Below are 16,291 nucleotides of genomic sequence, written 5' to 3'. Positions count from 1 at the left end.
CCTCATTGTTATAATACACACGGTTTATGTGCGCCCTAACGTCATATATAGCTGTCAGTAAGGCGTGCCTCATTGTTATAATACACACGGTTTATGTGCGCCCTAACGTCATATACAGCTGTCAGTAAGGCGTGCCTCATTGTTATAATACACACGGTTTATGTGCGCCCTAACGTCATATATAGCTGTCAGTAAGGCGTGCCTCATTGTTATAATACACAGGATTTATGTGCGCCCTAACGTCATATACAGCTGTCAGTAAGGCATGCCTCATTGTTATAATACACGCGATTTATGTGCGCCCCTAACGTCATATATAGCAGTCAGTAAGGCGTGCCTCATTGCTTATAATACACACGGTTTATGTGCGCCCTAACGTCATACATAGCTGTCAGTAAGGCGTGCCTCATTGCTTATAATACGCAGGGTTTATGTGCGCCCTAACGTCATATATAGCTGTCAGTAAGGCGTGCCTCATTGCTTATAATACACGGTTTATGTGCGCCCTAACGTCATACATAGCTGTCAGTAAGGCATGCCTCATTGCTTATAATACACACGGTTTATGTGCGCCCTAATGTTATATACAGCTGTCAGTAAGGCGTGCCTCATTGCTTATAATACACGCGGTTTATGTGCGCCCTAACGTTATATACAGCTGTCAGTAAGGTGTGCCTCATTGATTATAATACACACGGTTTATGTGCGCCCTAACGTTATATATAGCGGTCAGTAAGGCATGCCTCATTGCTTATAATACACACGGTTTATGTGCGCCCTAACGTCATACATAGCTGTCAGTAAGGCGTGCCTCATTGCTTATAATACACACGGTTTATGTGCGCCCTAACGTCATATATAGCTGTCAGTAAGGCGTGCCTCATTGCTTATAATACACAGGGTTTATGTGCGCCCTAACGTCATATATAGCTGTCAGTAAGGCGTGCCTCATTGCTTATAATACACACGGATTATGTGCGCCCTAACGTCATATATAGCTGTCAGTAAGGCGTGCCTCATTGTTATAATACACAGGGTTTATGTGCGCCCTAATGTCATACATAGCTGTCAGTAAGGAGTGCCTCATTGCTTATAATACACAGGATTTATGTGCGCCCTAACGTCATATATAGCTGTCAGTAAGGCGTGCCTCATTGCTTATAATACACATGGTTTATGTGTGCCCTAACGTCATATATAGCGGTCAGTAAGGCGTGCCTCAGTGCTTATAATACACAGGGTTTATGTGCGCCCTAACGTCATATACAGCTGTCAGTAAGGCGTGCCTCATTGCTTATAATACACAGGGTTTATGTGCGCCCTAATGTCATATATAGCTGTCAGTAAGGCGTGCCTCATTGCTTATAATACACACGGTTAATGTGCGCCCTAACGTCATATATAGCGGTCAGAAAGGCGTGCCTCATTGCTTATAATACACACGGTTTATGTGCCCCCTAACGTCATATATAGCTGTCAGTAAGGCGTGCCTCATTGCTTATAATACACACGGTTAATGTGCGCCCTAACGTCATATAAAGCTGTCAGTAAGGCGTGCCTCATTGCTTATAATACAAACGGTTTATGTGCGCCCTAACGTCATATACAGCTGTCAGTAAGGCGTGCCTCATTGCTTATAATACACACGGTTTATGTGCGCCCTAACGTCATATACAGCTGTCAGTAAGGCGTGCCTCATTGCTTATAATACACAGGGTTTATGTGCGCCCTAATGTCATATATAGCGGTCAGAAAGGCGTGCCTCATTGTTATAATACACGCGGTTTATGTGCGCCCTAACGTTATATACAGCTGTCAGTAAGGCGTGCCTCATTGTTATAATACACAGGGTTTATGTGCGCCCTAATATCATATATAGCTGTCAGAAAGGCGTGCCTCATTGCTTATAATACACAGGGTTTATGTGCGCCCTAATGTCATATATAGCTGTCAGAAAGGCATGCCTCATATAGGGTTATTAGCATCACTACTATAAGGTAATAAATAAATAAAATAACATGTCTGAGTATTACAATCCTAGTAAATGCAGACGTGTAATGTATACCAGCAATAAACACGATACATATAAGCCAGAGCTAATCCGCACAGCGCAGGTGTTTGATTCCCGCCGTGCTGTGGTTTAGTGAATACGATCCTGTTCCTCTCCAACATTTAATGAGTCGGAGGACCAGCCTGAACCCCCTCAGAAATTAGAGTTTGCCTGGGTGCCCCCAATTATACGGTGAGATTAAGGTTTGTACAACGTCTAAGAATTTACCGCCATCTTAGAGACATATCTGCTTTCAGGGGATTAGATATGAGGGAAACGTATTATTCCCACAGCCCCGGTGGATTCGTGGCATAACCTCACTTTTACGAGCGTTCCCACAATGAGCCTTGGTGCGCTCAAACCTGGACCTGCTAATCTAACACACTGATAATTTATTATTATAAACATTTTACCTTTATAGTGCCGCTATCAGCGCCAAACATTGGGGAAGTACAGGACAGCGCAAAGACAAGGACCTATTCGCATAAAAGCACAACGGCAATTACAGATGTGTCCACATACATCTATCCTCCGTGCGCTACAAATCGCGTTACACATAACGCCAAGCATCTTTTCATGCTACTTTCTCCCTTCAAATGCGTCTAATTCGCACAGCGGTGTGAGTGGGATTAAATTGCATTACTCCCACCTGTCCTGATTTAGGTGAGACAGTCCCAATTTGAGGGCTCCGTCCCAATCGGGCAGGAAAACTAGGGTGGTACCTCCCCAGTGACTGCTGCTGTGAATGGCAGATCAGTGGGCAATGGGTACCACCCACACAGACAATGACTGTGTGTTTGGAGGGGAGTACTGACCACGCCCCCATTGTGACATGGTCACGCCCCCATGGTAATGCAGCTATGTAACCGGGTCTGGTAGATTGGGAGGTATGGGGCACGGTGTCATACAGAGAACATGCAAGAGGCATGATACAAAGATGTACCGGAGAACGAGGTGCGGCCAACGGGAGAGGCATGATACAAAGATGTACCGGAGAACGAGGTAGGGGCAACGGGAGAGGCGTGATACAAAGATGTACCGGAGAACGAGGTGAGGCCAATGGGAGAGGCATGATACAAAGATGTACCGGAGAACGAGGTGAGGCCAACGGGAGAGGCATGACACAAAGATGTACCGGAGAACGAGGTGGGGGCAACGGGAGAGGCATGACACAAAGATGTACCGGAGAACGAGGTGGGGGCAACGATAGAGGCATGATACAAAGATGCACCGGAGAACGAGGTGGGGGCAATGGGAGAGGCATGATACAAAAATGTACCAGAGAACGAGGTGGGGGCAACAGGAGAGGCATGATACAAAGATGTACCGGAGAACGAGGTGGGGGCAACGGGAGAGGCATGGTACAAAGATGTACCGGAGAACGAGGTGGGGGCAACGGGAGAGGCATGATACAAAGATGTACCGGAGAACGAGGTGGGGCCAATGGGAGAGGCATGACACAAAGATGTACCGGAGAACGAGGTGGGGCCAATGGGAGAGGCATGATACAAAGATGTACCGGAGAACGAGGTGGGGGCAACGGGAGAGGCATGATACAAAGATGCACCGGAGAACGAGGTGGGGCCAATGAGAGAGGCATGATATAAAGATGCACCGGAGAACGAGGTGGGGGCAATGGGGGAGGCATGATAGAAAGATGTACCGGAGAACGAGGTGGGGGCAACGGGAGAGGCATGATACAAAGATGTACCGGAGAACGAGGTGGGGGCAACGGGAGAGGCGTGATACAAAGATGTACCGGAGAACGAGGTGAGGCCAATGGGAGAGGCATGATACAAAGATGTACCGGAGAACGAGGTGAGGCCAACGGGAGAGGCATGACACAAAGATGTACCGGAGAACGAGGTGGGGGCAACGGGAGAGGCATGACACAAAGATGTACCGGAGAACGAGGTGGGGGCAACGATAGAGGCATGATACAAAGATGCACCGGAGAACGAGGTGGGGGCAATGGGAGAGGCGTGATACAAAAATGTACCGGAGAACGAGGTGGGGGCAAGAGGAGAGGCATGATACAAAGATGTACCGGAGAACGAGGTGGGGGCAACGGGAGAGGCATGGTACAAAGATGTACCGGAGAACGAGGTGGGGGCAACAGGAGAGGCATGATACAAAGATGCACCGGAGAACGAAGTGGGGGCAATGGGAGAGGCGTGATACAAAAATGTACCGGAGAACGAGGTGGGGGCAACAGGAGAGGCATGATACAAAGATGTACCGGAGAACGAGGTGGGGGCAACGGGAGAGGCATGGTACAAAGATGTACCGGAGAACGAGGTGGGGGCAACAGGAGAGGCATGATACAAAGATGTACCGGAGAACGAGGTGGGGGCAACGGGAGAGGCATGTTACAAAGATGTACCGGAGAACGAGGTGGGGCCAATGGGAGAGGCATGATACAAAGATGTACCGGAGAACGAGGTGGGGGCAACGGGAGAGGCATGATACAAAGATGCACCGGAGAACGAGGTGGGGCCAATGAGAGAGGCATGATACAAAGATGCACCGGAGAAGAGGTGGGGGCAATGGGGGAGGCATGATAGAAAGATGTACCGGAGAACGAGGTGGGGGCAACGGGAGAGGCATGATACAAAGATGTACCGGAGAACGAGGTGGGGGCAACAGGAGAGGCATGATACAAAGATGTACCGGAGAACGAGGTGGGGGCAACGGGAGAGGCATGATACAAAGATGTACCGGAGAACGAGGTGGGGCCAATGGGAGAGGCATGATACAAAGATGTACCGGAGAACGAAGTGGGGGCAACGGGAGAGGCATGATACAAAGATGCACCGGAGAACGAGGTGGGGCCAATGAGAGAGGCATGATACAAAGATGCACCGGAGAACGAGGTGGGGGCAATGGGGGAGGCATGATAGAAAGATGTACCGGAGAACGAGGTGGGGGCAACGAGGGAGGCATGATACAAAGATGTACCGGAGAACGAGGTGGGGGCAATGGGAGAGGTGAGGGCCCTGCTAGTGAGAGCTAACAGACTAGTGGATAATAAGACATAAGTTTAATGTGTCAACTAAACAAACACCCAAATATATAGCAAAGCTACTTCTGTAATACCAGACGCACAGCGCCCGCACTCCTCCCTGTAATATCTTCTTACAGACCCTCTGTCATTATCACATGCAGGATTCAGTGACAGAAGGCTATAAGGTAATGTCAGGCTACAATGTGGCTCTCTCTATAATATGAGATACTGAGATTCCAGCCTCCTCCAGGCACCATATAAAGCTTCTCGGGCTGACGGACTTCTGGATCCAGGGATTATGGGTTTGGTCTTTGGAGTAAATTACAGTTTGTGCAGCCAGCTTTACTCTACTGTCACATCATATAAAACACAGTCCCTATACAGTATATATAAGGCTTACGTACTCTAATGTTCAATTATATAAAGTAAGCCGCAAAGGGGAGTATTTACTAACATATAACTATATGAACAAATGTACTGTAACTCGTAGTAACCAGATCCTTAGTGTCGTTTTTTCCACTACAGAGTAGAAAATTAAATAAAATGTCTGGTTGCTATGGGTTACAACACACACAGTGCTATTTTACGAACAAAAGACAGTGCCAACGTTCTCATGCAGGGTGCCAATGTATTTATTATTTATTAGCAGCTAAGATTTACTGAGATCTGGATCATTTTACACTATACCCATCTTAAGCAAAACTGGGGAATGTGATTTATTGCAGCCATCTCCAGAAGCTTGCAATCTAATGACACTCTCTGACGGTGATGTAATAAGTATAAGGTGTGTACATACCTGGAGTGAATGGCCGTGCCTGACGGTCCAGCAGCTGCAGGTGACAATGTCACAGATAGAGAGCTGGCTGGATGTCAGACGGGAGGCTGGGAGGAGAGAGGCAGAAGCTGCACTACAGTGATCTCAGCGGGCCCCATGTGGATCTAACCAACGTCAACATGTACATGCCCCAGGGAGGGTTCCAAAGGAGGAGGAGGAGGCCGGGGAGATCACGAAGTAGTGAGAGCTATCCCAGGGGCAATGATACAAGTCTATATCCACAATGACACCAGCCTGGAGAACCTACACAGCAGCTCAGCAAGGGAAGATGTTCCCATGGGGCGTTACCTGGAGCATCCGCTGGGGAACCTTCCCTGCATCAGTCCTGAGAATGAGCCTCCTCAATGTACAGGGCGCTGTCCTTATGTACTATCCTCTAATACAATCATTGTAAGCATTTGCATTTCATGTATGCTGTGGGCATCAATATTCCGTCTTACCGGGTCACTAATGATGCCAGTGATTCTACACATCCATTCTTGGCAAGCTCAATATATTTTAGATAATATAAAACTACTACTGTAGTGTTAATGAGGAGAAATCTGGAGGCATATTTCCCTATACTCACCAGATTTATTCTTTGTAATAATAGCTGAAGGCTGCACGGGCATCACCTCCTCTCAGCCTAAAATTACCAGAGGACGATACTTCTGTATACATATCATTATTACTTTACTAATGTTCCATTATTGCAGGAGGTGCACACTGGCTAGCGGGACCAGAAATTGGGGGTGCCTGGTGATAGAATGACATACTGCACTATGACATCACCATAAGTAGTGACACACTGCACTATGACATCACCATAAGTAGTGACACACTGCACTATGACATCACCATAAGTAGTGACACACTGCACTATGACATCACCATAAGTAGTGACACACTGCACTATGACATCACCATAAGTAGAGTGACACACTGCACTATGACATCACCATAAGTAGAGTGACATACTGCACTATGACATCACCATAAGTAGTGACACACTGCACTATGACATCACCATAAGTAGAGTGACACACTGCACTATGACATCACCATAAGTAGAGTGACACACTGCACTATGACATCACCATAAGTAGAGTGACACACTGCACTATGACATCACCATAAGTAGAGTGACATACTGCACTATGACATCACCATAAGTAGAGTGACACACTGCACTATGACATCACCATAAGTAGAGTGACATACTGCACTATGACATCACCATAAGTAGAGTGACACACTGCACTATGACATCACCATAAGTAGAGTGACATACTGCACTATGACATCACCATAAGTAGTGACATACTGCACTATGACATCACCATAAGTAGAGTGACACACTGCACTATGACATCACCATAAGTAGAGTGACATACTGCACTATGACATCACCATATGTAGTGACATGCTGCACTATGACATCACCATAAGTAGAGTGACACACTGCACTATGACATCACCATAAGTAGAGTGACATGCTGCACTATGACATCACCATAAGTAGAGTGACACGCTGCACTATGACATCACCATAAGTAGAGTGACATGCTGCACTATGACATCACCATAAGTAGAGTGACATACTGCACTAAGACATCACTATAGATAAATTGAGATATTGCGTTATGACATCACGAGTTGTGTCACACTGCGCTATGACATCATCAGACATACAAATTATGTATACATACACACACACATATATATAATAGCTAGTGCTAGTATAGAGGTGACTATGTATATAGACAATAAGCACAGGGGCATCGCTGCCGTCAGATGGCGCTTCCTGGTAGTGGCGATATTTACATTAGTGTATAATGAGGCAGCGTTACATGTGGGAGCCATGATTTCTATTCCGCGTCCCACACCCCAATAATCGGCCTCACAACGTGTTCCCAGTACAGGATAACTGCGCAGCGTCTGACATCACAGGGACTGAGCGATGGAAGTCTCTCTTCCCTTTATATTCTGGGGGAAATGACAGGCTGAGCCCTATTACAGCCCCAGGAAAGACCTTGCTGTGATTCTAATTCCCACCCTGAGGGAGAATGGACGGGCTTAGTGCCATTATGTCCTGCTCAGCAGGGAAGGGAATCAGAGAGGCCAAACAGGGAAATCCAGCCTTCAGAGCTGCCCGACACTGCAGACTTCCAGCCGACCAGCAATTCATATTACAGTCACCGTGTCCCCATTAAATGACAGAGACTTTCTCCTGGCTCTACAGGAAGATCCACAGACAGATCATACACAATGCTCTCTGCTTACATGACACAAATAAAGGTTCCCAAACCGTCACAGAGCACAGACAGATGTAGGCGACGTTCCTATATTATTGATGACATAAGTGTAATAAACCTTCGTCCAAATGTAACAGAGCGACCAGATTTCAGCCACAGTGCGAAGACTGAGAGCAGCATTTATATCAATGATTACATTACATTTGTGTCCTGTCCCCCTTCAACACAACCTTCCCCTGTAATCACTACCTTAGCTGGGATACCGTCCTACCCCCAGTTCCAGAAACTTTAATTTGCTGGGGGATTACATAAGGCTGCTTCTGTCCCTTAAAGTCAGATGAGTTACTTCATTCTATTTATCATTTTGAATCGTCCCAAAACGGAGATTATACAACAGACATGATTGGTGACCATGTGCTGACTTTATCTCAGTTACTGGGATAACGTTTTATATTACGGCTAATGAAATCAAATAATGGGCATAGCCTATTTGTATATGGAGAAGTCAATCAAAAGTATAGTGCAAATATGGCGCCATCTAGTGGCTACAATTAATGATAGCAGTCAGACTGCCGCAGGAAGCACGAGCTGGATGTGTTATTTGGAATGGGAAGTTTGTTCACTAGGGTGAACAATTGGGACGTAGCTTTGGATGCACACTGCTTCCGAAAAACAGGTCTAAAATGAAAAAAAGACATTTCGGCCATCCCAGGATACATTTCCCAATGTATCTGTGCCAGGAGAAGATATTATCTGTGCCAGTTTTATGCCAGGAGAAGATATTATCTGTGCCAGTTTTATGCCAGGAGAAGATAGTATCTGTGCCAGTTTTATGCCAGGAGAAGATAGTATCTGTGCCAGTTTTATGCCAGGAGAAGATAGTAGTATTTGTGCCAGTTTTATGCCAGTTTTACAACAGGACTTGAGGGTACCAGTGTTGGTACAAAATAATACAATTACAGTACACAATTCATATAGAATACAGTGGTAAAGTCATTTTCACCATGTAAAATACAATTAAATAATGAAAGAAATACAAAATAAAAGCATTAATTAAATTTAATGAAATACAAACATCCGTCTTCTCCTTAAAAAAAATTTGAAAATGGAATCTGCTTTCCTGGCACGGAAATAAATAGATTGCAGCAGCCGCACCATTCAGAGAATCCATAGCGTCTGCCGATCGCAATCAGCGCGTATTCTGCACTAGGGGTCGGGCACCTGCAAATACTACGTCTCCTGACAAGCGCATATGCGCCTTTCTTGTGGTCTGCATTAGAAGTCTGTGTTAGCACGACTTTTTTGCACCCAGCCAACACTTAGGGGTCTAGTTACTAAGCAGTGTTAGGAGACAGAGTGAAAAGTGATAAGAAAGTGATAAGGTACCAGCCAATCAGCTCCTAACAGTCATTTTTCAAACACAGCCTGTGAGATGACAGTTGGGAGCTGATTGGCTGGCACCTTATCACTTTCTTATCACTTTTCACTCTGTCTCCTAACACTGCTTAGTAAATAGACCCCTTAAAGCGTGGGGAGAATTGAGCGCAAACTACGCCTGATTCTACGTACGGATGAAAGTTTAAAACATTTTAGTGCACGCGTGCAGTGATAAAAGCTCACTGTATGTTTAATTGTGCATCAGCCCCCCAATTATCAGCATAAGACGGCTGGTGATCAGTTAGTTTAATGAAGCCAAAGATAATAATAGATCCATCAGAATGTTTCAGCTCAGCGCCCATGAGGCCATCAATACCGTATTACAGATGAACGCAGAATTCAGGAGCCAGTGCTGTTCCTTCAGGAAGGGGTGTATACATTGGCTATAACATATATAACCTATAACTTAGGTGCTGACTGTCCCCTGGCCTATCAGAGCACCCGTAGACGTGGTTACCCTGCACAGTGTGTCTAAGACCATTAGGATGCGCTCTTACCCGCTGGTGACTTCCTCACTTCGTATGTTCTTGCTCAGAACGTCCCCATCGCTCATGTAACCTGTTGCATCAACGCTGACGCTCTCCATATCCATCTCTTCTCCTTTCTCGGAGACATCGCTGTGACTCATGTTACCTCTTGAGGCCAGCTGCCTCCTCAGAGGCGCAGGGTAGATGTATCGCCCAGGCTCACAGTTAATAAAACGGCTGGCGCTGGCTCGCGGTGGGTACCCGTTGCCCAGGGACGGTGCGTCGCCTGCCTGCAGACGAGGGCTGGACTGTCCCAGTCTCCATGATAAAGGGGTGGGGCGGGCAGCCAGGCCGAGGATACCGCGCCCGCTGATTTCAGTAGTGATATTACTGTCGAACGTCGTTTCCAATGTGCTGGGGAAAAGAAGACAATAAAGAAATATGAATTCATTCAACAAGAGGGAAGAATAAAGGTGGCGAAGATTTACTATGCACTATACCCTGAGACACACAGACAGCGAGAGGACGGTCAGACACACACACAGACAGCGAGAGGACGGTCAGACACACACACAGACAGCGAGAGGACGGTCAGACACACAGACAGCGAGAGGACGGTCAGACACACAGACAGCGAGAGGACGGTCAGACATACACACACAGACAGCGAGAGGACGGTCATACACACACACAGACAGCGAGAGGATGGTCAGACACACAGACAGACAGCGAGAGGACGGTCAGACACACACAGACAGCGAGAGGATGGTCAGACACACACACAGACAGCGAGAGGACGGTCAGACACACACACAGACAGCGAGAGGACGGACAGACACACAGCGAGAGGATGGTCAGACACACAGACAGCGAGAGGACGGTCAGACACACACACAGACAGCGAGAGGATGGTCATACACACACACAGACAGCGAGAGGATGGTCAGACACACAGACAGACAGCGAGAGGACGGTCAGACACACACAGACAGCGAGAGGACGGTCAGACACACAGACAGCGAGAGGACGGTCAGACACACAGACAGCGAGAGGACGGTCAGACACACAGACAGCGAGAGGACGGTCAGACACACACAGACAGCGAGAGGACGGTCAGACACACACAGACAGCGAGAGGACGGACAGACACACACACAGACAGCGAAAGGACGGTCAGACACACACACAGACAGCGAGAGGACGGTCAGACACACAGACAGCGAGAGGATGGTCAGACACACAGACAGCGAGAGGATGGTCAGACACACACAGACAGCGAGAGGATGGTCAGACACACACAGACAGCGAGAGGACGGTCAGACACACAGACAGCGAGAGGATGGTCAGACACACAGACAGACAGCGAGAGGACGGTCAGACACACACAGACAGCGAGAGGACGGTCAGACACACACAGACAGCTAGAGGACCGTCAGACACACAGCGAGAGGATGGTCAGACACACAGACAGCGAGAGGACGGTCAGACACACACACAGACAGCGAGAGGATGGTCATACACACACACAGACAGCGAGAGGACGGTCAGACACACACAGACAGCGAGAGGACGGTCAGACACACAGACAGCGAGAGGATGGTCAGACACACACACAGACAGCGAGAGGACGGTCAGACACACACACAGACAGCGAGAGGACGGTCAGACACACAGCGAGAGGATGGTCAGACACACAGACAGCGAGAGGACGGTCAGACACACACACAGACAGCGAGAGGATGGTCATACACACACACAGACAGCGAGAGGACGGTCAGACACACACAGACAGCGAGAGGACGGTCAGACACACACAGACAGCGAGAGGACGGTCAGACACACACAGACAGCGAGAGGACGGTCAGACACACACAGACAGCGAGAGGACGGTCAGACACACAGACAGACAGCGAGAGGACGGTCAGACACACAGACAGCGAGAGGACGGTCAGACACAGAGACAGCGAGAGGATGGTCAGACACACACAGAGACAGCGAGAGGATGGTCAGACACACAGACAGCGAGAGGACGGTCAGACACACAGACAGCGAGAGGACGGTCAGACACACACACAGACAGCGAGAGGACGGTCAGACACACAGACAGCGAGAGGACGGTCAGACACACAGACAGCGAGAGGACGGTCAGACACACAGACAGCGAGAGGATGGTCAGACACACACAGACAGCGAGAGGACGGTCAGACACACACAGACAGCGAGAGGATGGTCAGACACACACAGAGACAGCGAGAGGACGGTCAGACACACAGACAGCGAGAGGACGGTCAGACACACACAGAGACAGCAAGAGGACGGTCAGACACACAGACAGCGAGAGGACGGTCAGACACACAGACAGCGAGAGGACGGTCAGACACACAGACAGCGAGAGGACGGTCATACACACACACAGACAGCGAGAGGACGGTCAGACACACACACAGACAGCGAGAGGACGGTCAGACACACACAGACAGCGAGAGGATGGTCAGACACACACACAGACAGCGAGAGGACGGTCAGACACACACACAGACAGCGAGAGGACGGTCAGACACACACAGACAGCGAGAGGACGGTCAGACACACACAGACAGCGAGAGGATGGTCAGACACACACACAGACAGCGAGAGGACGGTCAGACACACACACAGACAGCGAGAGGACGGTCAGACACACACAGACAGCGAGAGGACGGTCACATACACACAGACAGCGAGAGGACGGTCACACACACACAGACAGCGAGAGGATGGTCAGACACACAGACAGCGAGAGGACGGTCATACACACACACAGACAGCGAGAGGACGGTCAGACACACACAGACAGCGAGAGGACGGTCAGACACACAGACAGCGAGAGGACGGTCAGACACACAGACAGCGAGAGGATGGTCAGACACACACAGACAGCGAGAGGACGGTCAGACACACACAGACAGCGAGAGGACGGTCAGACACACACAGACAGCGAGAGGACGGTCAGACACACACAGACAGCGAGAGGACGGTCAGACACACACAGACAGCGAGAGGACGGTCAGACACACACAGACAGCAAGAGGACGGTCAGACACACACAGACAGCGAGAGGATGGTCAGACACACACAGAGACAGCGAGAGGACGGTCAGACACACAGACAGCGAGAGGACGGTCAGACACACAGACAGCGAGAGGACGGTCATACACACACACAGACAGCGAGAGGACGGTCAGACACACACACAGACAGCGAGAGGACGGTCAGACACACACAGACAGCGAGAGGATGGTCAGACACACACACAGACAGCGAGAGGACGGTCAGACACACACAGACAGCGAGAGGACGGTCACATACACACAGACAGCGAGAGGACGGTCACACACACACAGACAGCGAGAGGATGGTCAGACACACAGACAGCGAGAGGACGGTCATACACACACACAGACAGCGAGAGGACGGTCAGACACACACAGACAGCGAGAGGACGGTCAGACACACAGACAGCGAGAGGACGGTCAGACACACAGACAGCGAGAGGACGGTCAGACACACAGACAGCGAGAGGACGGTCAGACACACAGACAGCGAGAGGATGGTCAGACACACACAGACAGCGAGAGGACGGTCAGACACACACAGACAGCGAGAGGACGGTCAGACACACACAGACAGCGAGAGGACGGTCAGACACACAGACAGCGAGAGGACGGTCAGACACACAGACAGCGAGAGGACGGTCAGACACACAGACAGCGAGAGGACGGTCAGACACACAGACAGCGAGAGGACGGTCAGACACACAGACAGCGAGAGGATGGTCAGACACACACAGACAGCGAGAGGACGGTCAGACACACACAGACAGCGAGAGGACGGTCAGACACACAGACAGCGAGAGGACGGTCAGACACACAGACAGCGAGAGGACGGTCAGACACACACAGACAGCGAGAGGACGGTCAGACACACAGACAGCGAGAGGACGGTCAGACACACACAGAGACAGCAAGAGGACGGTCAGACACACAGACAGCGAGAGGACGGTCAGACACACAGACAGCGAGAGGACGGTCATACACACACACAGACAGCGAGAGGACGGTCAGACACACACAGACAGCGAGAGGACGGTCAGACACACAGACAGCGAGAGGACGGTCAGACACACAGACAGCGAGAGGATGGTCAGACACACACAGACAGCGAGAGGACGGTCAGACACACACAGACAGCGAGAGGACGGTCAGACACACACAGACAGCGAGAGGACGGTCAGACACACACAGACAGCGAGAGGACGGTCAGACACACAGACAGCGAGAGGACGGTCAGACACACACAGACAGCGAGAGGACGGCAGACACAGAATTCAGCCTTTTTATTAATAGTTTTCTAATGAATCTGCACATAATAGTCTTATGCTATCTCTCTAAATCTCAAAAACAAACCTAAAACACAATACTCATTACAATACCAAAAACATCCCCCAGTTCCTAGCACTCGATTATAGGTGACATTAGCAGAATTAGAGTGTGGGTTACACTGTATTGGGACAACTGAAATACAAACAGAGTGTAATAAATAAACCCGGGGGGCACTTTCCTACGGGAAGAAAGGCGAGCAGTAAAACATCTGATGAGATGAGAATAGCCACCATCTGCCCACAGTAACGGCTGCCATTGTGAGGGCTTATTCACACAGCGCATATTCAGGACCAGCGAGCTCTTAGCCTCCCCTATCGCATAGTGCATTGTACAAAATGAGCGTTGCGACACAGCAACGTATTTCCCAGCATTACACATCTGAGTACACATGGGTCTATGAGCTAGGAGGACTAAGGGTGTAACCTGTGCTGTACTGACGACACGCTGGGCTGCCTGTTATATAGGACACACACAGGCTGTATACACGGCAATACACGCAGCACGTTCCGTCTCTACCTGTGAGTGACCTGAGTTCCCCGGAGGCTGGACATAGTTTCCTCCAAGTTCTGCCGGAGATCCGCAATGTTCTTCACAGTCCGCAATCTCCGGGTTTCAGGATCTTCCCCTGAAAAGAGAAATGAGACAGAAATGTATAACACACACCAGTCTCCTCACACATTATACACAATCAGTACACACACCATTATACACACACCAGTCTCCTCACACATTATACACAATCAGCACATACACCATTATACACACACCAGTCTCCTCACACATTATACACAATCAGCACACACACCATTATACACACACCAGTCTCCTCACACATTATACACAATCAGCACACACACCATTATACACACACCAGTGTCCTCACACATTATACACAATCAGTACACACACCATTATACACACACCAGTCTCCTCACACATTATACACAATCAGTACACACACCATTATACACACACCAGTCTCCTCACACATTATACACAATCAGCACACACACCATTATACACACACCAGTCTCCTCACACATTATACACAATCAGTACACACACCATTATACACACACCAGTCTCCTCACACATTATACACAATCAGCACACACACCATTATACACACACCAGTCTCCTCACACATTATACACAATCAGTACACACACCATTATACACACACCAGTCTCCTCACACATTATACACAATCAGTACACACACCATTATACACACACCAGTCTCCTCACACATTATACACAATCAGTACACACACCATTATACACACACCAGTCTCCTCACACATTATACACAATCAGTACACACACCATTATACACACACCAGTCTCCTCACACATTATACACAATCAGTACACACACCATTATACACACACCAGTCTCCTCACACATTATACACAATCAGTACACACACCATTATACACACACCAGTCTCCTCACACATTATACACAATCAGCACACACACCATTATACACACACCAGTCTCCTCACACATTATACACAATCAGCACACACACCATTATACACACACCAGTCTCCTCACACATTATACACAATCAGTACACACACCATTATACACACACCAGTCTCCTCACACATTATACACAATCAGTACACACACCATTATACACACACCAGTCTCCTCACACATTATACACAATCAGTACACACACCATTATACACACACCAGTCTCCTCACACATTATACACAATCAGTACACACACCATTATACACACACCAGTCTCCTCACACATTATACACAATCAGTACACACACCATTATACACACACCAGTCTCCTCACACATTATACACAATCAGTACACAC

General features: G+C 48.6%; 1 protein-coding gene across 10 annotated transcripts in view; it reads right to left on the bottom strand.

The window, feature by feature from the left end:
* The window catches only part of NAV2 (neuron navigator 2), a 637,654-nt gene that overhangs the window by 123,285 nt on the left and 498,078 nt on the right, over nt 1–16,291 (bottom strand). For all 10 annotated transcript variants that reach the window (XM_088458930.1, XM_088458933.1, XM_088458923.1 and 7 more), the window contains 2 exons: nt 14,965–15,073; nt 10,058–10,441 (listed from right to left, as the gene is read on the bottom strand). In XM_088458930.1, the coding sequence (XP_088315056.1) occupies nt 10,058–10,441; nt 14,965–15,073 (493 nt within the window). The remainder of the gene's footprint in view (nt 1–10,057; nt 10,442–14,964; nt 15,074–16,291) is intronic.

This window comes from Taudactylus pleione, unplaced genomic scaffold, assembly GCF_031769625.1.
Source record: "Taudactylus pleione unplaced genomic scaffold, aTauple2 ptg000875l, whole genome shotgun sequence".
NCBI classification, from domain to species: domain Eukaryota; kingdom Metazoa; phylum Chordata; class Amphibia; order Anura; family Myobatrachidae; genus Taudactylus; species Taudactylus pleione.
The sequence above is the reverse complement of the archived record's forward strand: the minus strand, read 5'-3'. Positions and strand labels throughout refer to the sequence as shown.